The sequence below is a fragment of the Rhinoderma darwinii genome, chromosome 1 (genome assembly GCF_050947455.1).
Source record: "Rhinoderma darwinii isolate aRhiDar2 chromosome 1, aRhiDar2.hap1, whole genome shotgun sequence".
Lineage (NCBI taxonomy): Eukaryota > Metazoa > Chordata > Amphibia > Anura > Rhinodermatidae > Rhinoderma > Rhinoderma darwinii.
In genome coordinates, this window is record NC_134687.1 from 427,405,545 (window position 1) to 427,432,140 (window position 26,596).

The window sequence follows — 26,596 nt, forward strand, 5'->3', positions numbered from 1 at the left end:
GCATCTACCCTGTCAACCCTCTGCAGGTTAGAGGCATTCCCCCAGGAAAAACTTTCGTACGGCTGGCAGACAGAGGAAGAATCCTTCGCTGGGGTCACTGTTCCAAGCTGGCAGGACATGCGGGTGCCCGTAAGACCCGAAACCTGATTGCCCGTCAGTTCTGGTGGCCCACGCTGCCCAAAGACGTCATATACTTTGTCTCCTCCTGTACGGTATGTGCAGCCAACAAGGGTCCCCACTCCAGACCAGCCGGTCTGCTCCAACCACTGCCGGTGCCCGAGGCCCCCTGGCGGCATATTGCTATGGATTTTGTTACGGATCTGCCCCCCTCTGCAGGATGCAGTGTGATCTGGGTGGTGGTGGATCGTTTTTCAAAGATGGCTCATTTTGTTCCCCTGACTGGCCTGCCTTCGGCCGCTCGACTGGCTGACCTCTTCATGCAACACATCTTCCGTCTGCATGGATTACCTCTGCATATTGTCTCGGATCGAGGGGTCCAGTTCACCTCTAAGTTCTGGAGAGCACTCTGTGGCCTACTCGGGGTAAAGTTGGACTTCTCCTCAGCTTATCACCCTCAGTCCAATGGGCACGTTGAGAGGATTAATCAAATTATGGAGAACTATCTACGTCACTTTGTTTCCAGAAGACATGATGACTGGGTGCAGCTGCTTCCGTGGGCGGAGTTCTCTTATAATAACCATACCAGTGAGTCCACCACTTCCAGTCCGTTCTTTATAGTCTATGGCCAACATCCTCGAATACCCCTGCCCGGCTCTATGTCTCAGGTGCCTGCAGCCGATTCTACCTTTAGGAACGTTCTGCAAATATGGCAGCAGACACGGTCTTCTATTCTGCTGGCGGTGGACCGCATGAAGAGAAAGGCAGACACTAGAAGACGAGAACCTCCCCAGTTTCTTCCAGGTACAAAGGTCTGGCTGTCTTCCAGGAATATCCGGCTGAGGGTGCCATCTTGCAAGTTTGCCCCCAGGTTCCTTGGACCCTTCGAGATTCTGCTGCAGATCAATCCTGTGTTGTACAAGCTTCGACTGCCTCCTACCCTCAAGATCCCTAATTCCTTCCACGTCTCCTTGCTAAAACCCGTGGTGCTAAACCGCTACTCCAGGACTCCTAGTTCCGCAGTGGCTCCTGGCAGTTCATCCGGAACTTTTGAAGTGAGGGAGATCCTGGCCACCAAGAAAGTAGGGGGCAGGACATTTTACTTCGTGGATTGGAGGGGATTTGGTCCAGAGGAGAGGTCTTGGGAGCCAGAGGAGAATATCAATGCCCCGGTCCTCGTGAAGAAATTTCTTTCCCGCTCTGGTCCCAAGAGGAGGGGGCGTAAGAGGGGGGATACTGTTACGTCCATGGCCGGGGATCGCCGTTCTAACTCACCCCCTGACGATCCCGGCCGTGGACGCCTCTCTGCTCGGCGTCCTCCTTCCTCTGGCAGGCGCCGGCACTGTCTTCCGGGTCCTCGCGCCGTTCCCCGCAGGGCGCGCGTGCACGGCCTTAAAGGGCCAGTACGCGTCCAGCTGCCAGTAATCAGTTATTAGCCCAAATGGCTGCTGGACTATAAAAATGTGCTCTGCCCACTGGTTCCTTGCCTGAGCGTTGTTGTATACCCTAGTCTGTCTTGCTAAAGGTCTCCCAGTGTTTTCCAGTTCCCAGTGTTGCCCGTTCCTGCTGCCTGTACCCTGTATCCCGTACTATCGTCACCTGCTGTGAAAGCCAAGTCGTGCCTTCCCGCTGCATCCGCGGCGTCACCTGCTGTGAAAGCCAAGTCGTGCCTTCCCGCTGCATCCGCGGCGTCACCTGCTGTGAAAGCCAAGTCGTGAATTCCTGCTGCATCCGCGGCATCACCTGCTGTGAAAGCCAAGTCGTGATCCTGCCACTGTCTACTATTGCGTCAGGTACACGTTTTGAACTATAGACATTTTGTACCTAGGTTGCCAGCTGCTACCCCGCTACGCGGTACGGCCCAGTGGGTCCACACCCCGCGCCGTGACCATATCATACTGGTGGTTTAGTGCCCTAAAATCTAGTGACCGGTTCCTTTTTTTTTTTTTTTAAGCCACTGAAAACTAGATATTCCCAGTATCTATCTCCTAAAGAGAGGGGTCAGTTACATAGAAGTAACCAAAAGGAAGAATATATGAAATTATAAATTCATACAATGTGTGTGGGTGTGGTGGGGGGGGTTGATCAACCCAAAACTCAGATAGTGAAGCAATTCTTCCTCATCACTTCTGCCTTTTATTTCTCTTCTTGTTTGTTTTGGTGGTAGATGACAAGCTGACCATTAACCTGTTGGACCACCCCATAGTGTTTTTTTACGGCGGCCACTAACTGGCTTTATTCCGATGCATAGGCCTTTTTACTGCGCTGCATCAGAATAAATAAACCGCAGGAAGCCGTTCAGTGTCCCTGCTCTCAGCTACCAGAGGTAGCTGAGGACTGGGGGCATCACTGCTCTAACAGGTGAGATCGATATCCGTAACTATCTCACCCGTTCAAACCATCAGATGTAGCGCTCCATAGCGAGCGCCGTATCGGAGTTGTTTTGGAGAGAGGGAGGGCGCTCCCTCTCATCCCACCGGCACCCGGCAATAGGATTGCCGGGTGCCGGTGTCTTCTATGGCAGCCGGGGGGCCTAATAAAAAGCCCCCCTGGTCTGCCTGTAGTTTAGGCCTGCTAGGTCATGCCAGAGTCATGGCCTAGCAGATGCCTGTCAATTTTACACGGACAGGTATACTACACTGCAATACAGAAGTATTACAGTGTATTCTAAATGCGATCGGACGATCGCATAGTGAAGTCCCCTAGTGAGACTTGTTAAAAATGAAAAACCCACCTTTTCCCCTTACAAACTTCTTTTCTTATTAAAAAACAAAATAAAGTAAAAAAGTTACACATATTTGGTATCTGAATTTTGAAGGTGTTCAGGCCGCACTAGGTTTCGTATGGGTGCATGCGTAGGGGCCCAACCCGTGTAGTATAAGAAAGGTACAATGCACACCAAAGTCGTTATCCAAAGATAGATTTTTAATATTCGTAATTATACCAGTTTAAGTGTGACGTTTCGGTCATCTCTGACCTTCATCAGGCACTGTAATATCCTGGGTCCTGCGTAATGGCGCTTAATGTATGGCGGCTTGCCGCATGTGGAGGTATTTGGTATCACCACGTCTGTAACGACCCCAAATATAAACTTATTACATCATTTAACCCGCACGGTGAACGTTGTTAAAAATAAAATAAAAAACCATGCAAAAATTGCTGTTTTCTTTGAATCCTGCTTTAAAAGAAAAATGTGATAAAAAGTGATCAAAAAGTCGCATCTACTCCAAAATGGTACCAATAAAAACTTCAAGTTGTCCCACAAAAAAGAAAAGCCCTCATACAACTGCATCGGCGAAAAAATAAAAACGTTATGGCTCTTCAAATATGGAGACACAAAAACAAAATTTTTTGCAAAAGTCTGTTTTTTTTTTTTACTGTGTAAAAGCAGTAAAACATAAAAAATATATATAAATTTTGGTATTGTTGCAATTCCAACAACCCGCTGATTTATAACACACGGTAAACGGCGTAAATTTGGGACGGAAAAAAGTGTGGCGAAATTGCGGTTTGGTTTTTTTTCTATTCCCCTCCCCCCCCCCCAAAAAAAAGTAAATAAAAGTTAATCAATATATCATATGTACCCCAAAATGGTGCTATTACAAATTACAACTTTCCCGCAGAAAACAAGACCTTATACAGCTATGTCGATGCAAAAATAACGTTTTGTAGCTCTTTGAATGAGACCATGGAAAAAGCATAGAAAATAGCTTGGTCATTAAGGTCTAAAATAGGCTGGTCACTAAGGGGTTAAACTTAGTATAAAAGTTGTTTTTCATGGTATTCAGAAATGACTTTGATATGGTTTTTAGTTTAGCACATTTACTACATTCAATGCACCGTTTGTTTTTATGTTTTGTTTCCAAATGAGCAGTGAAAATTGGTGTAAAATCCGTAAAGATTCAGCGTAAAAGTAGGCCTTAGGGTTGTTAAGTCTGGAAAATTGGCAATTAAACACAGTGGTTTATTATGTAACTGCTTGGAAATCTGCCTCTTATTTCTGCTTTGTCTGATTAAACAAATGACCCCAGTGATCAGCGCACTTCTGGCAAGTTCAGTGAGAGTCCACTGTCTAGAACTCCGGTCATGAGAATACTCCAGAGAAGTACCGAGCAGCACTCGATCTCTGTGATGCAACAAAGTGAAGACTTTATTTCACGCTCCAGAGTAAAAAATGTGCAAATGGGCCCCATAGAAATTAGTGGCTCAAATACCTGTAGTATGCACTCCTGTCAGTCATGGACAACTCTGACTATATATGAAATAATTATCAGGCCGTTTATATTTATGTATGCACTGTCCCATGCGTACGTGATTGCCATAGTCTCAATGTCTTTTTTTTTTCAGGCTGATGAAGGACCTGCGAGTCCAAAATGTTGCACAAGTATAGTTTTCTCTTTGTTGCATTACAGAAATCGGGTGCTGTTCAGTACTTCTTTTAATTATGAGTAAATAAATGTATGACCGCACTGTATATAAATAAAACTTTTTATATTGTAAAATCCTTGTATTCCTATACTGAATGTCCTGAAAAGTTTAAAAGGAATGTTTCGCCACCATAAATATAATTTTTTTTTATTTTTATTTTTTTAAATCTAACCTGCAGTTTGTGAACAAGGGAAGAAATTACTTGAACCTTAGGCCCCATGCATACGACCGTGTTTTTAATCAGTAATTACGGACCCATTAATTTCTATTGGCCACGGACACCTTTTGAGTATTTTTACTGATGGGTGTCCGTGCTGAAAAAATTATAGAACCTGTCCTATTCTTGTCAGTAATTACGGCAAAGACTCTCTTACAGAAGTCTATAGGAGCTTCCGTAAATATGGACGGCTACTGATGTGCATCCGAAAACCGTCCGTATTTACTGGAGCATTGCTAGGCAATATGTTGATGACTTCATTTGCAACCTCCCTCTTTTTGTACAGATCCGTATATATATGGATGGAATACGGGCAGTATTTACGGACACCCTTCTGTATATACAGATGAAATACGGATGCCTACTGATCTGTATTTACTGACAGTATTTCGGGATAGATGAAAATACTGTCATGTGCATGAGGCCTTAACCTCTTCACGCCCTGCTCCGCAATAGTACGTCCTGCAGAGGGGTTAGTTCCCGCATCCAGACGTACTATTGCGGAGTAGTTCCCGGCGCACACTGTCCTAACGGACAGTGTCCGGGAATCGGGAGGTCAGCTGTCCCCGACAGCTGACACTCCAGCCTTGCCGGTCAGCGGACCATCGCCGCTGATTTCGGCAATTAACCCCATAAATGCGGCAACGGATTGCCGTCGCATCATTTAAGTGGTTTGAAGCACAGTAAAGTGCTGCGTAATATGTTGGCGCTATATAAATAAAGATTATTATTATTATTAGACAATGACCTCCGGGTTGCCATGTACGGAAGCCTCGGAGGAGCCTTCCTGTCAGTGTGACTGTCACGTCACAATGACAGAGTACATTACACTACGTGTGTAGTGTAATGTACTCTAGCAGCGATCAAAGCTGCAAGTCTAAGTGTCCCCTAGTGGGACAAGTGAAAAAAGTAAAAAAAAAGATAATAAAAATGTTTTTAAAAAAAAAGTGTAAAAATAAAAGTTATAAGTGATATAAACAAACACTGCATTTTTTTCCTATAATAACTCTTTCATTGTAGGAAAAAAATTAACACGTTAAAAAAAGTACACATATCTGGTATCTCCGCGTTCGTAACGACCCCAACTATAAAACTATAATGTTATTTTTCCCGCACAATGAACACCCCAAAAAAAAACAATAAACTGCACCAGAATCGCTATTTTTTTGGTCACCACCCCTCCCAAAATAGAGAATAAGAAGTGATCAAAAAGTCGCATGTACCCGAAAATAATACCGATAAAAACTACAACCCGTCCCGCAAAAAACAAGCTCTTACACAGCTTTTTTGACTGAAAAATAAAAAAGTTATGGCTCTCAGAATATGGTGACACAGAAAATAAATTATTTTATAAAAAAAATGATTTTATTGCGCAAACGCTGCAAAACATAAAAAAACCTATATACATATGGTATCGCCGTAATCGTACCGACCCGCAGAATAAAATATAATGGTCATTTATAGTGCACGGTGAACGCCGCAAAAAATAAACTATAAAACATTGTCAGAATTGCTTGTTTTTGGTCACCCGGCTTGCAAAAAAATGTAATAAAAAGTGATCAAAAAAATCGCATGTACCCCAAAATGGTACCAATGAAAAGTACAGATTGTCTCGCAACAAATAAGCCCTCACACAGCTCCGGTGGTGAAAAAATAAAGACGTTCTGGCTCTCAGATTATGGCGATGCAAAATGTGCAGTGTTTTCTAAAAGCGGGTAACATCCGGCACCATTTGTCAGTGCGACACTGACCACACATCTATGAATTATTATTTATTTACCGCATTATTATACCCTCTTATTATGCCCTGATGTTCTCCGCACAGATTACATATGCCCCCACAGTATAAACTGAAATACCAGCGAAACCCAAAACAGAAAAACGACCAAGCAAAATCTGCGCTCCAAAAGCAAAATGGCGCTCCCTCCCTTCTGAGCCCTGCAGCGTGCCCAAACAGCAGTTTGTGCCCACATATATGGCATCGCCATACCTGGGAGAACCCGCTTAACGCTTTATGAGGTATTTGTCTTCAGGGGCACAAACTGGGCACGACATATTATGCACTAAAATGGCATATCAGTGGAAAATTGCAATATTCACACCATCCGCTGTGCATTAACCCCTTTGAGCACTATGACTTAATAGCACGTCATGGTGCGGGGGTGATGTATGGAGCGGGCTCATGTGCTGAGCCCGCTCCATACGCTGCGGGTGTCGGCTGTGTATTACAGCTGACACCCGGGACTAACGGACAGGAACAGCGATCGCGCTGTTACAGGAGTCTGTAAAAATAACAATATACTGCAATACATTAGTATTGCAGCATATTGTACCCGCGGATCCAATGATCGCTGGTACAAGTCCCCTAAGGGGACTAATAAAATGTGTAGAAGAATTAAAGTTATTAGTAGTGAGAGAGAAAAAAGTTTAAAGTTAAAAAAAAAAAAACCTTTTCCCATTTTTCTTCAAAAGTAATGTAAAAAAATAAACAGAATTGATATCGCTACGTCCGTAAAAGGCCGAACTATTACAACATAACATTATTTAACTCGCACGGTGAACACCGTGAAAAACGTAAATAATTTAAACTGCCAAAATCGCTGTAGTTTTCGTTTTTACCGCACGGCGAAAGCTGTAAAAACGAAAACCCCAAAAAATGGAATCAGATTTATTTTTTTTTTTCCTATATTCCTATACCTATTTTTTTTTTTTTTCAGTTTCTCAGTACTTTTTATGGCACTTTAAATGGTATCATTAGAAACTACAATTCCTCCCGCAAGAAATAAGCCCTCACACCACTCTACTGACGGAAAAAGAAAAAAGTTATGGCTCTTGGAAGGCGGGGAGTGAAAAACGAAAATAGGAAAGCAAAAAATGGATCAGTCCTGAAAGGGTTAATTCATTTCTAATGAAAAAAATGTATGACCACGTGGGGTATTTCCGTACCCGGGAGAAATTGCTTTACAAAAAATGGTTGTTTATTTCTCCTTTTATCCCTTGTGAAAATGAGAAAATGCAACATTTTAGTGGAAAAAATTTGTGATATTAATTTTCTCCGCCTAATTCTAATAAATTCTGCAAAAGACCCGTGGAGTCTAAATGCTCACTATACCCCTAGAAAAATTCCTTGAGGGGTGTTTCCAAAATGGGGTAACTTGGGGGGCTTCCACTGTTTTGGTCCCTCCAGGGCGTTGCAAACGTGACATGGCACTGAAAACCAATCCAGCAAAATCCGTGCTCCAAAATCCAAATGGCGCTACTTCCCTTCTGAGCGCTGCTATGGGTCCAATCAGCAGTTTATTACCACATATGGGGTATTGCCGTAATCGGGAGAAAATGCTTTACAAATGTTGTGGTTCTTTTTTCCTTTATTCCTTGTAAAAATTCAAAATTTCTATTGTTTTTCAGAAAAAAAGTTGATTTTCATTTTCACTGCCTAATTCCACTAAATTCTGCAAAAAACCTGTGTGGTCAAAATGCTAACTATACCCCTAGATAAATTCCTTGAGAGGTGTAGTTTCCAAAATGGGGTCACTTTTGGGGGGTTTCCCCTGTTTTGGTCTCTCCAGGGCGTTGCAAACGCGACATGGCACCGAAAACCAATCCAGCAAAATCCATGCTCCAAAATCCAAATGGCACTCCTTCCCTTCTGAGCCTTGCTGTGGGTCCAATCAGCAGTTTATTACCACATATGGGATATTGCTGTAATCAGGAGACATTGCTTTACAAATGTTGGGGTGATTTTCTTCATTATTCCTCGTAAATATTACAAATTTCTATGTTTTTTCAGAAAAAAAGTAGATTTTAATTTTTACAGACTAATTCTGATAAATTTTGCGAAAAACCTGTGCGGTCAAAATGCTAACTATACACCTAGATAAATTCCTTGAGGGGTGTAGTTTCCAAAATGGGGGGCACTTTTGGGGTGTTTCCACTGTTTTGGCACCACAAGACCTCTTCAAACCGGACATGGTGCCTAAAATATATTCTAAAAAAAGAGGCCCAAAATCCACTGGGTGCTCCTTTGCTTCTGAGGCCGGTGCTTCAGTCCATTATCACACTAGGACCACATGTGGGATATTTCTAAAAACTGCAGAATCTGGGCAATAAATATTTAGTTGCATTTGTCTGATAAAACCTTCTGTGTTACAAAAAAAAATGTATTAGAAATGAATTTCGGCAAAAAAAATAAAATTTCTAAATTTCACCTCTACTTTGCTTTAATTCCTGTGAAACTCCTAAAGGGTTAAAACACTTTGAAGGCTGATTCGAATACCTTGAGGGGTGCAGTTTTCAAAATGGGATGACTTCTGTGGATTTTCTAATATATAAGGCCCTCTAAGCCACCTCCGAACTGAACTGGTCCCTGAAAAAATAGCCTTTTGAAATTTTCTTTAAAATATGAGAAATTGCTGCTAAAGTTCTAAGCCTTGTAACGTCCTAGAAAAATAAAAGGACGTTCAAAAAACGATGCAAACATGAAGTAGACATATGAAGTAGACAAATTTAAACAATAGTTTAAATTTAGAAAAATTTGGTGTTTTTCAGAAATAAATACCAAAATTATTGACAACATTTTTTCACTAACATAAAGCACAACATGTCACGAGAAAACAATCTCAGAATCGCTTGGATAGGTAAAAGCATTCCAACGTTATTACCACATAAAGTAACACATGTCAGATTTGAAAAAATTGGCTGGGTCCTGAAGGCCAAAACAGGCTGGGTCCTGAAGGGGTTAAGCAGCGCTACCCAGTGCTGCTGCAAAGATGTTTGTTCCACCTGTGGTATTTATTTATAGCATTATTGCTTGTACCAATATACTATGCAATGTAACTTCCAATTGTTTTTATTTTATATCTTTTATCTATCTTAATAGTCAAATTATCAACTTTTTTTTTTAATGAATCATTTAAATATTACTTATTACGGACACCTAAAGATTCTATGGGCTTTGCCATGTGCATTAGACGTTAGGCAGGATTCACACACCGCGTTTTAATGCGTTTTTCACAACTTTTGTTCGTGTCCAGATGTTATATTAAAGTATAAAATGCACCACATATTGTGTTTTGGCTTGTGGCATATTTTTTTCTGGTATTTTTTCCTATAGGCTTCTCTGTAGGACTTCAAAAACCCCAGGAAAAAAAAGCATGTACAAAGTGACACAAAATAAAAAAAATCTGTACGTTGGAAGCCTTCGGCTGGGTTCCCACGGGTAGGATACGCTGCGTAAAAATCACGCAGTGTGTCCGACCTGGAAGTCCGTACACTCCGTCCGAAAAATCGCACTACGGTGTGGTGCCGTTTTCTCGAATGGAATATCCATTACGGAAGAAAGCCGTTCATACTTAACCCCTCCCTTCTCGGACGTCCGCTCCGGCCTACCTGGATGACGTGGCAGGCCTTGTGATGCTGGGTATGTATTTTTTTAATATATGTGTGTGTGTGTGTGTGTGTGTGTGTGTGTGTGTGTGTGTGTGTGTATATATATATATATATATATATAATTTAGTTCCCATTTTTGCGGCGTAATCGCTGCGAATACAGGGAAAAAGTCTCAACACTTGGCTTTCTGTTGCGGGTTTTGAATTCAATGGGGAAAACCCGCAAAGGAAAATCAACAAAAACGCAGCATAAATTGACATGCGGAATTAAATTCCGCACCGCAGGTCAATTTATTAACATTTACGCTGCGTTTTTTTTTCCCCCCGCATCGTGGGCATGAGATTTACTAGATCTCGTCCACTTTGCGGCTACTGTAAATGCTGTGGAATTTCCACACAGAACTCCGTTGCGGAAATTCCGCAGCGTTTATGCTACATTGGAACCTGGCCTAATGCAGGAGCTCAAGACATCCCAGAAGAACATCAAAAGAACTGCAGGTTTCTCTGGAATCCATCTTGTCTGAGTACAATTAGTCCAGCCTAGTTCCGCAAAACGCTGTACTGTTACTTGTGGGTGTCAGCTATAATATGCTGCGGGCACCCCGCTCTTAACGGCCGGGATTGGAGAGAACTCAGATCCTGGCCGTTTAACCCCTTAGAGGCCACAGTCAATGCGCAGCGCTGACGGGTTGTTATATCCTCCAGGTCTGCCATAGAAGCCTATTAGGCCCTGCCTATCAGTTTTTCTGACACTGATGCATATAATACATTGCAATACAGAAGTATTGCAATGTATTCTATGAGTGATCAGAAGTTTAGGTGTTCCAATCCAATAGTGCGACTAAAAAAAAAAAAAAAAAAGAGTAAAACTTGTAATTAACAGGTTGCCTTTTTTATTTTGTATTCATTATTATTGCACTCTTTTTATTTAAAATTTAGTTTTATTTTTGCAACCCTATTCTATAAAATAAACACAATTTATTTCGCTTGGTAAATGGCATAAAAAAAATAAAAAATAAAAATCTATGTGAAAACATTGTCTCCCAAAAGTAATCAAACTTTAATAAAAAGTGATTTAAAAAATCGTATGCACCCCAAAAATTAAACCAATGAAAACTAGATCTCGTCCAGTAAAACAAGACCTCGTGGAACTCCTTTGACAGAAGAAAACAAATGTTAGGGGTCATAGAATAGAATGCAGCGATACAAAAAAATATATATATTTTGAAAAATGGTCTTTATTGGGCAAAAGCAGAAAAACATGAAAAAAAACCTATAGACATTTGGTATCGCTGTAATCGTAGCGACTCTCAGAATAAAGCGATCGTGTAATTTGTACCGAACGTAGTACTCAAACGAAACCCAAAAATCAACGGCAGAATTCCTGTTTTATTCCTATCCCCACCCAGGTCGAGATGTTCCAAACAGCCTCTGGTTCTTGTGACCTTATTTGGAGTGGAGTGGTTCTGGTCCCAATTTGATTTTCATGGTGATCACCTATTGTGTTGTGAGTTTGTTGTAGTAACAAAGTTTCCCGTGGGTTCTGAGGAGAGCGAGCGAGAGAAGGTGTTACACAGAACAGACCTATATTTGGCTGAAAGCGATTAGCTCGAAACCAAACCTATAAAGACCATCTAGAAAGGGGGCACTGTGTTTATCTTCCCCCGGTAGTTACCAGTACGATCAGTGATTGTGAACCATGATAAAGTGTGGACACGTGACGGAGCTTTATCTTGTGGTTTCTTTTGTCCAGCTAGTCACAGTATTTGTTACACAATGTGTGAATGAAATGTGACTTCTTCCTAATGATGTGACTTTTACTTCCTCCTCTGCTTCACATGACTCTGCTCCAGGAAAGAGATGTCTGCATTCTGCGTGTTGCTACAGGAAGAAGGTCACATAGAAATCGCAGTGGGCAGCTGTGACCGTGGAGGGCTGAAATGTGCACGCAGAATGCAGAGGGGATTCTTAGGATATAGAAGTTTACATTTTATTTTTATAATATCTTGTTTTTATAAACCTCCTAGGATGCCCCTGACTACTTTACAATGGCTCATGACTACCACATCTTTAAGTCAAGAAGCCATTAACTTCCCACTGCACTGGGGCCTACCAATTATAGTGAGCCATGGGAACGATACCACAGAGGGAGCTGACGTGAGTATTAATATCTTTATCAGTAAAGCTTGTATGTTTATGTGGAATTTGCTTATGTTTAATATTCAAACTTTTTTTATGAATAGTAGGAATTCCTATTGTGCTCTAGAATGTAAACTATTGATCTTGTCTTTTACCTCTCGTCATTCTAGGGGTCATACAATTTACTTTAAGAAGTAACTGTGTGAAATCCTGTTTTAAAGACCTTCTTTTTTTTTTTTACTTTTTTTTTTTTTTAATCATTTGCTGGGTACCATAAATACGTTTTATTTTATTGTGGAGGTTTTTACGGTCACACAGTTGCCTTATAAAAGAATATTCTTTTAGTCTGGCACTGGCATCAGTCTAGAAATCCCAATCTGTCATGCAAACAAAAACTATTTTGCATTACCTGATAGTTCACCACTAGTAGTCGGTACTTTCGAAGGGCAGAAGCTGCGGGTAAGCCCTGGGGCCTACACCACTACAATGGTCTTAAACACAATGTTATATGGGCTGATCACACAGGTGCAAAATACTGATGAACAGCCACTCTCACGCCTGTCAACCATGAGGGGGTAGCTGCTTTGTACTACAACTGCACACAGATAAGGCTTCTGTAAGGTGCCAGTCGCACAGTTACGTGTAGTGCCCCATGCTGGAATACAGCAGATTCGTTATGCCCATACAATTAAAACAGACGGGCTACCCAGCAAATAAATATATAACATTGTGGCTTGTCTGCATCCTGCTGGGATCTGGTGTTTTTAACCTGTCCTTGTATCAGTAAGTATGGCCTCTATCCGTGATCTGTCATAAATTTGATCCCCTTTTTAGTGAGAGCTAGCTGAAGGGTATGCAAAGCAACAGGTATGGGCTTTACATATGTATGTTACATAGGACTGTGTGACACCAATTGGACATGATCGGCTAGTTTGTATAATACACAGGGGTAGGTGTGATTGTGTCACTCATGAGGTAATCTGTCATTTTCCATGATTTGGCATCTACGAGGTTGAGGATGCCAAATTTTCTGAATTTCACTTGACATTAAATAATCATTGTTACACATACCTGGTTAACTGTAGTTTTAATAAAAAAATGTGTTTTGCATTTATTTTTTTACATTTTTAGTGACTGTAGTATTGGTCTACAGTCCCAGCTAGTCTCTGTGTCTTGAACTGTGACATTTCGTAACTGCTAGTGACCCCTCCAGCCAGTTACTGGCCTCGGTGGTCATGTACCTTACTCCTTTACATTCTTTTTCTGCCGCAGTGATTGGCAGGAGCGGACATGTGTAAGTACGGAAAGTCTCGGCTCTAGCCAATGTAAACCGAGACTGGCAAGGTACCGTGGACTTGGGACACTAGAGTGGCAGGAGATTGAAAGGTTAATATTAGTTTTTTGGGTTAAATGACGCCGTTTGCAGGTGACTTTACAATTTTTATAAAGCCCAGGCATCCTGTTACTATGCACGATACACTAATAAGGGTATGTGCACACACACTAATTACGTCCGTAATTGACGGACGTATTTCGGCCGCAAGTACCGGACCGAACACAGTGCAGGGAGCCGGGCTCCTAGCGTCATACTTATGTACGACGCTAGGAGTCCCTGCCTCGCTGCCGGACAACTGTCCCGTACTGAAAACAGGATTACAGTACGGGACTGTTGTCCGGCAGCGAGGCAGGAACTCCTAGCATCGTACATAAGTATGACGCTAGGAGCCCGGCTCCCTGCACTGTGTTCGGTCCGGTACTTGCGGCCGAAATACGTCCGTCAATTACGGACGTAATTAGTGTGTGTGCACATACCACAATACTTAGATTAGGGACTGCACTGTTTATTTGGAGCGAGAGACTCCAGCTGGTAGGCAGCAAACTCACTGCATGTCCTATATTGGTGTGTTTTCACGCACCTACGCGCCCATTGAAGTCAATGGGTGCTTGACAACCATGCACAGCACACTGATGCACATCCGTGTGATTTGCGCGTCCATTCCATTTAAAAAAAAAAAAAAGTGCTATGCGAGTGCCTGAAAAGCATGCCACACGCAAAGCACAGATGCAATAACGCAACGCACACGGACCAGATTTACGTGCGTTTTTACACGCGGAAATCTGTTACGCTCGAGTGAATGTAGCCTAAGTCTGTAGATGTAATGGCACCCACTAGTATAGCTCTATTGGGGTACAATCCTTTCTAAATGGAAACGAAGGGCCCTTTGTGGGGTGCCAGTCTGACCTGGCTGACGTTGTAAAAGTAGGTTGTTGTGCAGCAACACCTTTTTAAGGTTTCTGTGGGGTTTTTTTGTTTTTTTTTTTATATTTCTGTTCCATGTGTTTGGTACTACTGTGGAATGAACCGTTGAGATTTAAAGGGTTTGTCCGCTTTGGAATATAGCTTGCTTTTTTTTTTTCGTTACGAGGATCCCCTGATAATGTGATAATAAAGTTAAAGACCTAGAAATAGTCAAAACCACACTTTTTTGCTAATAAAATGTATAATTTTTATTCATACAAAACATAAAAAATTCCACATATTAAAATCAAAGATTAACCACAGTGTGAAAAACTAGAGGCCAGACAACTACGGATATTGAATAATATATGACTATATACAAAATTGTATGTATGGAATGTCATGATTCAACCCAGAGCAATTCCAAAAATGGCAACGTAGCCAGTGTTCTGAATGGCTTGTAAAGTCCCAGGTCAAAGTTCACAAGTAAGAACATAGATACATATTGGTAACTCACTCTAACAAATGGCTATATAATAAATATGTATTACTGTGTACTGGCAGTTTACCCATAGGTGAATGATGTGCTGTCTGGTGTCACACCCGACGCACGTTTCGGCTGAAAGCCTCCGTCCGGGGGTAGTGCCAGAGAGTCAGGAAGAGGTATTTGTGTCAATTCGCCAATCAGATGCAATAGCGCTGACCAGACATAACTATCCCAGCTCGTGAATGGAACATCAATGATCCGGGCAATCCCGAGAAACCAGGAAGTGGAAAACAGATGCGCCGAGCGTCATGTATCTAGCGCACCACAGGGCTCAGTAGGAGACCCTTTGAAGTGCGCATGCATGAGCTACACTCAGACAGACAGTGGTAATCATCTTTGATTTTAATATGTGGATTTTTTTATGTTTTGCTGATAATTATACATTTTTTTTATTCATACAAAAGTGTGGTTTTGACTCTATTTCTAGGTCTTTATCTTCATTTCTCAGGAGTCACCACTGATGTTATCAGTTGTCATGGGCGTTTTTCATATGCCCGTCATATGTGCCATATGATATTTATTCAATTTGGATCAAGAGGGGTATTAGGTTGTCTTCCACATTGGTTCAGTAATGTGATCATAAAGTGTCTCACTTCTGGGACAGATAAAAGCTGCATACCTAAGGTCCACACCTGTTTTGTTAATTCCGGAAACACAAGACACCGCCGCCCGATGGACCCCATTGAATTATAATGGGGTGCACCATGTTTTGTTGTGGTGTCCGTCATTTTGATGGGAAGAATAGCGTTCCGTGCTGTGCTATTCTTACCATCAAATATGACCGAATCTGCGATGCAGATGTGAACAGAGCCTAATTTGTTCCTAGAACTGCTTTTCATGCATGGATAAAATTACATATTTACTTGAAATGGGGAGAAAATGTGAAGACCACCGCAAGGCTGACAAAACTGTAAGGGTATGTGCACACGGTAGAAGGCTTTTACGGCTGAAAAGACAGACTGTTTTCAGGAGAAAAAAGCTGCCTCGTTTCAGACGTAATTGCTCCTCCTCGCATTTTGTGAGGCTTCTCTGACAGCCGTAAATTTTGAGCTGTGCTTCATTGAGTTCAATGAAGAACGGCTCAAATTACGTCTGAAAGAAGTGTCCTGCACTTCTTTTGACGAGGCTGTATTTTTACGCGTCGTCGTTTGACAGCTGTCAAACGACGACGCGTAAATGACAGGTTGTCTGCACAGTACGTCGGCAAACCCATTCAAATGAATGGGCAGATGTTTGCCGACGTATTGTAGCCCTATTTTCAGGCGTAAAACGAGGCATAATACGCCTCGTTTACGTCTGAAAATAGGTCATGTGAACCCAGCCTTACCTGTATCGAGTGCTGCGGTTTCCACAGCGTGCCCTGATAGTTATGCGGTTGTTGACTGGTGATTAAGCGAATTCCCTTAGGGTATGTTCACACGGCCAAATTTCAGACGTATACGAGGCGTATTATGCCTCGTTTTACGTCTGAAAATAGGGCTGCAATACGTCGGCAAACATCTGCCCATTCATTTGAATGGGTTTGCCGACGTACTGTGCAGACGACCTGTTATTTACGAGTCGTCGTTTGACAGCTGTCAAACGACGACCCGTAAACTTACTGCCTCGGCAAAGAAGTGCAGGGCACTTCTTTGCCACGTAATTTGAGCCGTCGTTCATTGAAATCAATGAAGCACGGCTCAAGGTTTACGAGCGTCTCAGACGCCTCGTAAATTACGAGGAGGAGCTTTTACGTGTGAAACGAGGCAGCTGTTAACAGTCTGTCTTTTCACACGTAACTGCCTCTCAGCGTGTGAACATACCCTCACTTTTAATGAGAACCGAGTGTTCGTGTGTGTGTGTTTTTTTTGTATGATTAGTTAATCTGCAACACTAGGAGTCATCTGGGGATATCTTGTTAGCCTTTGGATTGTGTCCATTAACTTGTAACACAATACATAGCCATGTAACAATTCCACATTTTTTTTCCTGTTGTAGTGGGAAATCTGCTCAAACTGTTTCGTTTTTGTACCTGACTGCCTTAGGCCTCATGCACACAACTGACCGTAAATACTGCACGGACGTGCCGCGGACTGTCACCTGCATTTGTGGGTTGTGCTCACATTATAAAGTATAGGAGCACGGTCCGAAAATGTAAAATTGTTCTATTTTTTTTATTATTTTTTTTTACGGGTCATTTCTATGGTCGGGACGCACACCCGTAAATATACGGGAAGGTGTCTATGGCCGATAGAAACTAATGGGTCAGTATTTTATCAGTAAATTGTGGATAAAAAGTACGGTCATGTGCATGAGGCCTTACATTTGTAGGTTTATGGTTGTAAAGTATGTTGCAATCTTTTTATTTGAAAAAGTCAAATGGAAAAATAGGTTGATTTTGTTTTACATTTTTATTCTATTCAGTGCCAGGAAGTGGGAAAGTTAAATGTTTCTCTCCGCTGTAAGTTTATCAGGGAAACCTCAGATTGCAATGACACGGATGGATACATTCGTTACTTGGACGGGGCATTTTGCAGCTTTCCTCCTCAACTGTTTCCCTTGGCAATCTTCCTGTATGTAAGTATGTTGGCATAACAAGCCGTTATATGCTTGATCTAGCGAAACGATTGTTGGGCCACTTGTTTGTTCTATGCCCTAAAGTAGTTGGGCAGGTTATCAGAACTTTTAAAAACTTTGTTAAATAAGTAGTCCTGGTAAAGGATATATATATTTTTTTTTAAAGGGATTGTGTCCTGGAAACTGCCCCTTTTTAAAGACCGCTATTCTTGCTGTGGGAAGCTGCGACAAGCTCTTGCAGTCCAAACAGAAAGGGATTTCACTTTTTAAGAAGGGTGGAAAAAGCTTCATATGCTCATTTGCCAATATTCCCCCTAACTAGTAATTCAGATGTTTACTGGGTGAAATTAGGTGCATCTCTGGCTGTCCAGAAAGAACTGGCATACATTTGCGCCATAATTGAGGCCAGTTTCTATAGTAAATGATGTTAAAATATTTTGGGGCTGTGTGCGGCCTTGTCTCTTCTTCTAATCTCTGGCCACTGTTTAGAAAAGTGTCGGAAACCGCAGAAAAGTGGCAGTTTTTACCGCAAATTGCAACCTTTTTTTTTTGTGCTGGTTGCGACTTTTCTAGAAAATTGAATCCATTCTCCCCCATTATGTTCAATTAGGAAAAGTCTATGGATCATAATTTTTCACACCTGACCTTGCTTTCAACCTCTAGATTTTTTGATCTAAAAAAATCTGATCTAGTTATCTGCCATATGCCCACTGTGTCTGTGAGACCCATATTTCACACTGAATCTTTCAGTAGTATGTGGAAGAGCATTGTGGCAAATGTTACACCAAGTGCTGTAGAGTAGCATCCGATATCCTACACTGCAGCGCATCCTTGGGAATATAGAGGTTTTCTGACTCACATTTTATGACCATGCATGAGAGTCCAAGTGTCTAGACAACTTCCATGATGTGTGTGTGTGTGTGTGTGTGTGTTTTGTTTTTATTACAGCAACATCCATGGTCCCGTTAATATGGTTTTACTTCATTTCGTTTCTGCAACCAATCTGTCAAATGTGAACATATACCCTAAGGGTCAGTTCACACAGAGTTTTTTGACGCGGAAACCGCGTCGGAAAACGTGCCAAACGACCGAAAATGCCTCCCGTTGATTTCAATGAGCGGTGGAGGCGTTTTTTTCCCATAAGTGGACAAAACGGCTCGTGGGAAAATGGGACATGCCCTATCTTTGGGCGTTTTACGTCTCTGACCTCCCATTGACATCAATGGGAGGCAGAGAAAGCGTATTACGCTGCGTTTTTTGGCGTGCAGGCAGAGCAAAATCACCCTCAAAGTTCCAAACGGAATTTTGAGGCAGATTTTCTGCCAGCAAAAAAACTGTGTGAACCCAGCCTAAGTGTGTTTTCTGCTTACATTTTTCATGAGCGTGCGCACCGTTTTGATGCCAGAAGTGGATCCAAAAGGAAGGAAAGGTATAAAGAAAAGACTAATGCATCTACTTTCTGTTGTGTCCATTTCTGTTCTTGCCTCAAAATACTGAGCCAAAAACTGCATCAAAACTGTGTGTGTGATCCTGGTGACCTAGATGCTAAAGTGTAGGACCCCTTTATTATATGGAGAGTAAACATTTTTTCTTTTTATCTCAACAGGCCCTATGGCTCCTCTACCTCTTCATAATTCTTGCTGTGACTGCAGAGAAATTGTAAGTTATTGTATTTTTGATATTCTAATACTTCTATAGTAACCTTTTATGTATTACGGCTAACCTATTCCACAGCACTTTACAATCGGGAAAAGCAGTAAAGCTCCAAAATGACAAGTAATGAAAAGTCTGCGAACATTGCCCTGCCCATAAGCGCTTACAATCTAAACGAGGAGAGGTTAACATCTTTCAGTATCGGATCTACCAGGGCCAGGCACATGTGGTGCGTGGAGGGACCTGCTGCCTCAGTGTTCTCATAGTAGCGACCGCATCCGCAGCTAGTTATTATTGCACTTACTCCACAGCCATGCTGCTATTCCCCGCTGCCCAGCTCTGTGATAGCGTAAATTAGCTGTCAGGTTGTATTTTGACTCAGAAGGGGAACATTTTAAGTCTGGGCTCCAATACATTTTCTCTCCTTAGGATCCACTCCTGGTTGTAGCTAAAGAAAAAAACAACAACAAAAAAAACTGCCCTGTGTAAATCTGTCTTTTAGAGTGCTGTGAAAGATAAAGACAGAAGTACACTAATTTATTTTGCCACATATTTTTAAGTTCATAGTTCAGACTTATTGAACCTTTTGAGAAAGCATAAAATGTTTTGTTGGGAAGGGGGAAAGTATGGAGCAGGCTTATGGGCTGAGCCTACTCAATACCGAGCGGTTGTCGACCTGTATTTTACAGCCGACATCTCACTCCCAACAGCTGGGATCGGAGATAACCCTGATCCCAGCCTATTAACCACTTAGATCATGGCAATTGCGGCCTCTAAGACATTAGAAAGAGGTGTAGTGCCCATCAGCCAACCACATGACAAAATCGTGGGGTGCAGATGCTTGCCATGGCAGCCTGGGGACCTACTGAAGGCTCCCAGGTCTGCAATATTTGTTCTCCTATTAAGCCATGCCAGAATATTCAGACCACACCCCCTTTTTGCATGCCACGCCCCTATTTGCATTCTATGCCATTGCATTAATACATATATATATCCCCTGAGCCTGCTGTATACTACTGTATATAATATGCCCCATAGCTGCCCCCACATAGTATAATGTCCTTGAGCCGTGAGCAGCCGGCATTACATAGTGAATGGTAGAGCAGGGACCTAATCGCACCCTGCTCTACTATTGGATTCAAATGTATTTGTAAACGGAGTACGCAGTTACAGTTGTAACCGCGAAAAAAACAAACCAAAAGAAAACTAAATGCTCAAGAAATTCTGTTCTTTGATCACCAAGTCTCCCTCAAAAAGTGAAATAAAAAGTGGTAAAAAATGGTACTATTGTGGATAATTCAATGTCAAATATTTGCTCCAGATTCATTCATATTTATTCTCTAAAGAAAAGGGTTCACAGAAGAAGTGTCCTAATGATGTCACTTTGCATGTGATGGCAAATGCTCTCTTCCATACAAGGGGGTGTTTATATACAGCTTTTAGACTGAACTTTTAGGGCCTGTTCACACGAACGTGAATAACGTCCGTGTGCTGCACATGGAAATAACATGCAGCACACGGACCCATTGATTTCAGTGGGGCCGTTCACACATGCAGGAGTTTTCACGCAGCGAGAGTCCGTTCCGCGAAAATCACAGCATGTCCTACATTGGTGTGTTTTTACACACCTACGCGCCCATTTAAGTCAATGGGTGCGTCAAAACCACGCACCGCACACGGATCCGTGTGCAGTGCGTGATTTGCACATTCACTCGATTTTAAAAATAAAAAAAATGTGCTTTGCGAGTGTGCGTGAATAACGCATGCCACTCGGAACGCACAAGGATGCATAACGCAACACACACGGACCCGATTCACGCGCGTTTTTCACACGCGTGAATCTGATACGCTCGTGTGAATGTAGCCTTACTACATCCACTATAATATTTTCTCTTGCGTTTGCACGAAACAAAGTAAGATTACATTCACAATTTTTGTTGGCATTGCAATATTTTCTATCAATTCGTTATCCAGGATTATTTTATGTTCAGTCCTTCTCTTCTGTATAGGAGGGTGTGGACGGCATGGTCTGGAGTCCTCGACTTTTTTCCTTAGTCGGAATAAGGGCTCATTCAGACCAGACTAGCGTGTATCTCGTCCCTGTGACGGCTGTTAAAACAGCCGTCACATGGACTTATGGGGCCGTTCACACGACCGTGAAAAAAATAGGACATGTCCTATTTTCCTGCGTGAGTCACGCATCCCTCCATAGATGTGAAAAATTGCATCCCTCTGTTCTCCCTGCAACTCCGCCTCCTGTGATGACGTTTCATCCCGTGTGACTGCTGCAGCCAATCACAAGCTGCAGAGAGCAAATGGGCTGCAGGGTCATCGCAGGAGGTTTGGCTGCACTGAACTGAATTGCTATGGCAATGCCTGGGGGGGTAATTTTATTTATTTTTATATATTTTTTTCCCCCAGCACTGTTTTCCACAGCGGAAATTTTGTCTGAAAACCTTCACCACAATTTGGTGCAATTTTTCATCTGGAATTCGCTGCGGTCTCTAGGATGGATATACTGTGTACTTTTACGCAGCGTAACTGCCCTGTTTGAACATACCCCTAAAGGGATATGCCATAAATGCCTGATAGGTGCAAGTCCAACCTCTAGGAGCTGCATCAATCTCCATAACGTTGGTCCCCCGATTCCTGCACCTCTGGGACCATCACCTATCAGACAATTCTGGTATATCCTATGGATATGCCAAAGATGCATGATGAGAATACCCCTTTCAAACATGCTTTACATGCGTACAGATATTACCAAGAATAAGCATTTCTCTCGTTAGATGGCGTATGGATGGTAACAACAAATTTTTTTCCAACCAAGTAAGGGTCTGTTCACATCACCGTTCGCTTTCCGTTCCAGGGTTCAGTTGGAGGTTTCCGTCGTGGAACCCCGCAATGGAAAGTCAAAGGGAAAACTTAGCTTCCGTCTGCATCACCATTGATATCAATGGTGACGGAAACATTGCTAATGGTTTCTGGTTGTCACCGTTCCGGCAGGTTTCCGTTTTTTTTTTCGACGGAATCATTAGCGCAGTCGACGGAACCCCGGAACGGAAAGCGAACGCTGATGTGAACCGGCCCTAACGTGTTTTATAATATAATATGTCTATAATCTAAGTTGAAAGAATTATGATGATAAACCAGACTAAAAAAATAGTGGCTACTATTTGTCAAGTTGCAGGTGTATGATATTTTACTCTAGTCAGCCATTGCCATGTTAAATTTATTAGCGTTTACACCATTTTTTTTTATATATTGTTTAAAATGATCGTATAAATGAGCATGTGGACACATGTTGACAAATTGCATTTTAATTATTTATGGAGTTTGTCCATCACCATTTTCTCCTTTTTGTTTGTTTGTTTTAGCTTTTGTCCGAATCTGTCTGCAATTTCTCGAACACTCAGGCTATCCCATAATGTAGCTGTATCCTTTTATAAATATTTGTTAAATGGATATAGAAGTGCAATTAGCTTAGTATTTACCATTACGTTCTATTGATACTAAAGGTTTTATTTGTTGTATTTTTTTGTTGTCTTTTGGGAAATGTATAAAACCACCCACCCGCAATTTTCACTATTAGGGTGTGTTCACACGGCAGCGTCCGTAACGGCTGAAATTACGGGGATGTTTTCAGGAGAAAACATCCCCGTAATTTCAGCCGTAACGGCATGTGCAGGCGCTTGAACGCCACGTCCATTACGGACGTAATGGGCGCTGCTTTTCATTGGAGTCAATGAATAACGGCTCCAATTACGCCCCAAGAAGTGACCGGTCACTTCTTTGACGCGGGCGTCCATTTACGCGCCGTCATTTGACAGCGGCGCGTAAATATACGCCTCGTGTGAACATACAAACGTCAGCCCATTGCTTTCAATGGGCAGATGTTTGTCAACGCTATCGAGGCGCATTTTTCGGACGTAATTCGGGGCAAAAACGCCCGGATTACGTCCGTAATTAGTGTGTGTGAACATACCCTTACTCGTCATTACCATTTACATAAGAGTATTATGCAATTTTTTTGTGTGCCAAACATGTTTTTAGATCTGTCCTAAATTGTGCTGAACGTAAAGTCGTTGTCTTTAGGTCCCTGAAGCAGGCGTCTAGTTTGCTCTTGAATGGCATGTATTGTATAGAACTCCCCTTAGGAGTTTCAGAACAACTATTTAAAGGGGTTTTCCTACTACCATAGATTGCTAGATTAGTGCTACTATACAATCTAATACAAATTAGTGCACATTTTTGTAAAAATCCTTACGTTTCTGCATCTTCAATATCCATGTGTACCCTCTACTTCCTGGTACCGGTATTGAAAATGGGGGCTGGCGGCGCGTATACCCTGATGTGATCCAGTGCAGCGCTGTCATCACTGAGCGCTGAGGTCCTGTGAACTGTTATTTTGCATGCTCTGCTTAATATTATTTTCTCCATTGAGGTCAGTAGAGCCCATAGAAGTCTATGGATGCAGCGGAGCATGTGCAGCAACCTGAAAAGTGTATCTCGGAGAGTGAGTAGGGCTGCTGTATGAGCATGTGCCAAGCAACGGAAAGCACTGCCTAGACAAAAGAACAGGGTAGAACTGTAGACTTGACGATGTTAGGGACATCGGCAGCAGAACAAACTTTTACTTGACAGGCCACTACCTGGTGTAAAGATGTGAGACAAAGGTAAATTGATAACTTGGCAAGGGTGCAACATCTTTAAAGTGTACCTGAAAAGGAACACCTATAATAAAAAAAATGTTTTTTTTATCTTTAAACCTAATAAAAAAAAAAATTTCATATATTATATTTACCTTATTGCAAGCGTTAGCCTGCTATGCTGTAGTCTTCTTCCCTGTCTTTCTGATCCTCTGTCTCGTTGTTAGTTGGAATCCGTAGCCAGCGACATCAGACGCTGGCTACGGATTCTATGTAGAACAGAGGCTGAGGCACCACATTGAGGTGCGCGATCCCAAGCCTCCTCACTCTATGCCCCATTCACAGCACTACTTCCGACATCACTGTTCATATATGGATAGTGATGTCCGGAGCAGCGCTGAAGTCCCGGGCAGAGCGCTAGTAGAGGCTCTGCTCCAGTACACTGGCTTTGTGGAAGCCTCTAACATCACTGTCCATATATAGACAGTGATATCAGGGGCAACGCCAGTACCAGGGTCCTAACATCACTGTCCATCTATGGACAGTGAAGTCTGGGTTTTCCCCCATTGCCAGAGTCCCGAAACAGAGCCCCTTGAAGCACTCTGCCTGGGACTCCTTCTCTCCTCCTGGCATCAATGTCCATATGGACAATGATGCCAGGAGGAGAGAAGGAGTCCCAGGCAGAGCGCTTGAAGCGGCTCGGTTTCGGGACTCCGGTAGTGTGGAAGCCTCTAACATCACTGTTCATACATAGACCGTAATGTCAGGGGTAACCCCAGCGCCGGAGTCCCGGGCTCTTTCTGGGACTGGTGCTAACATAACTGTCCTTTTATATGGACAATGATGTCGGGAGCTCCCAGAGGTATACGTTTAACGTATACCTGTGACGGCTGCCATACAGTGGCATCCGTCACCCATAGCCTCTCATTTTAAAAAAACGTATACTGCGTGGTATACATTTTTTTTGATAGGATCCCTCAGGATGGAGTAGCGTAGTCTACTATGCTATTCCATCTTTCTTTTTTAATTCATTTTTATTTTATTTGTGTTTTTTTACAGGTTCGATTGTTGGACTACTTCGGATTCGAGGATTTCTTCGATGATAGCCTTTTTTTTTTTTTTTTTCCCCTAATAAAATGGTTAACGAAGGTTGAGTGGAGTGTTTTTTATTTCAATAAAATATTTTTTTTCTATGTGTCTGTTTTGTTTTTTTTTAGACTTTATTACCACTGCCTTAGCAATGGCCGCTGTCTGACAGCGTCCATTACCAAGGTGGGGCTTGGTGTTAACCGGCAAAAATGCTAACACTAACCCTCCGTTATTACCCCGGTACCTACCGTCACCAGGGGTACCTGGAAGAGTCTGGTATAATCCAGTACCCGACGGTCTGAAGTGATGGTCGGGCACTGGGGCGGCGGCAGGCTGGTATCATTAGGCTGGGAAGGTCCAAACACTGTGGCCCTTCCCATTCTGGTAATGCTAGCCTGCTGCGGTGTTGTATCTGGCCGGCTATAAAAAATGGGGGGGGGGGGGGAAACCCCGCGTCGTTTCTTTTCAGTTATTTTATTTTTCACAACAAACGATGTGGGGCCCCCCCACCCAATTTTTTATAACTAGCCAGATAGAACCTAGCAGCAGCAGGCTAGCATTACCAGGGTGGGAAAGCCTACAGTTTTTGGGCTTTCCCAGCCTAATAATACCAGCCTTCGGCCTCCCCAGTACTCGTCCATCACTACAGATGGTCGTGTACTGGATCACACCTGGCTCTTCCCGGTCCCCCTGGTGGTGGTAGGTACCAGGGTAATAATGGAGGTGTTAACGTTGGCCTTCCCACCGGCTAACATTAAGCCCCCCTTAGTAATGGACACTGTCAATCAGACAGCAGCCATTACTAATGCAGTAGTAATAAAGATTTTAAAAAAAGACACACAGAAAAAATATTTTGTTGCAACAACTCCCCCCCCCCCCCCACACACACACAACCCTCCTTAACCATTTTATTAAAAAACGCTTTCATCTAGGTAGTCGTCGAATCTGAAGTAGTCCAACGACCGCGCCAGTAAAAAAAATCAAGCACAAAAAAACCTAACACAAACGTTTAACACCCTAGCAACGCCCCTGGTGTGTGTGTGTGTGTGTGTGTGTGTGTGTGTGTGTGTGTGTGTGTGTGTGTGTGTGTACTAGTCCTTCTCAATAAATTATAATATAATCAAAAAGTTAATTTATTTCAGTAATTCAATTCAAAAAGTGAAATTCATATATTATATAGATTTATTACACAGTGATCTATTTCCAGCATTTTTTTTCTTTTAACCCCTTCCCGACACTTGTCGTAAGTATGCGTCATGGAAAACCATTGCTTCCTTCAAAATGTTGTATACTTATGACAAATGCATGGCACTGGCTCAGAAGCGGAGTCTGTGCCATCATCCCTGGATGTCAGCTATATCTTACAGCTGATATCCTGCTGTAATGGCGGGGACCAAAGTTAGCTTCTATCCCCGCTATTAACCCCTTAAATGCAGCCGTCAAAAACTATTGCTGCATTTAAGGTGTTTGCAGCTCATCGACACCCCAGCAATGAAATCGCCGGGGTGTTGGTGGCTGCAATGGCAACCGGAGGCCTAATACTGGCCTCCAGGCGTGCCTAGCACGAAAAACTTT

At 42.5% G+C, this 26,596-nt stretch overlaps 1 protein-coding gene across 3 annotated transcripts in view; it reads left to right on the top strand.

The window, feature by feature from the left end:
- SLC8B1 (solute carrier family 8 member B1) overlaps positions 1-26,596 on the top strand; it is an 83,173-nt gene that overhangs the window by 29,843 nt on the left and 26,734 nt on the right. For all 3 annotated transcript variants that reach the window (XM_075830247.1, XM_075830239.1, XM_075830256.1), the window contains exons 3-6: positions 12,177-12,306; positions 17,478-17,630; positions 19,237-19,289; positions 22,661-22,717. In XM_075830247.1, the coding sequence (XP_075686362.1) occupies positions 12,178-12,306; positions 17,478-17,630; positions 19,237-19,289; positions 22,661-22,717 (392 nt within the window). In that variant the 5' untranslated portion in view covers position 12,177. The remainder of the gene's footprint in view (positions 1-12,176; positions 12,307-17,477; positions 17,631-19,236; positions 19,290-22,660; positions 22,718-26,596) is intronic.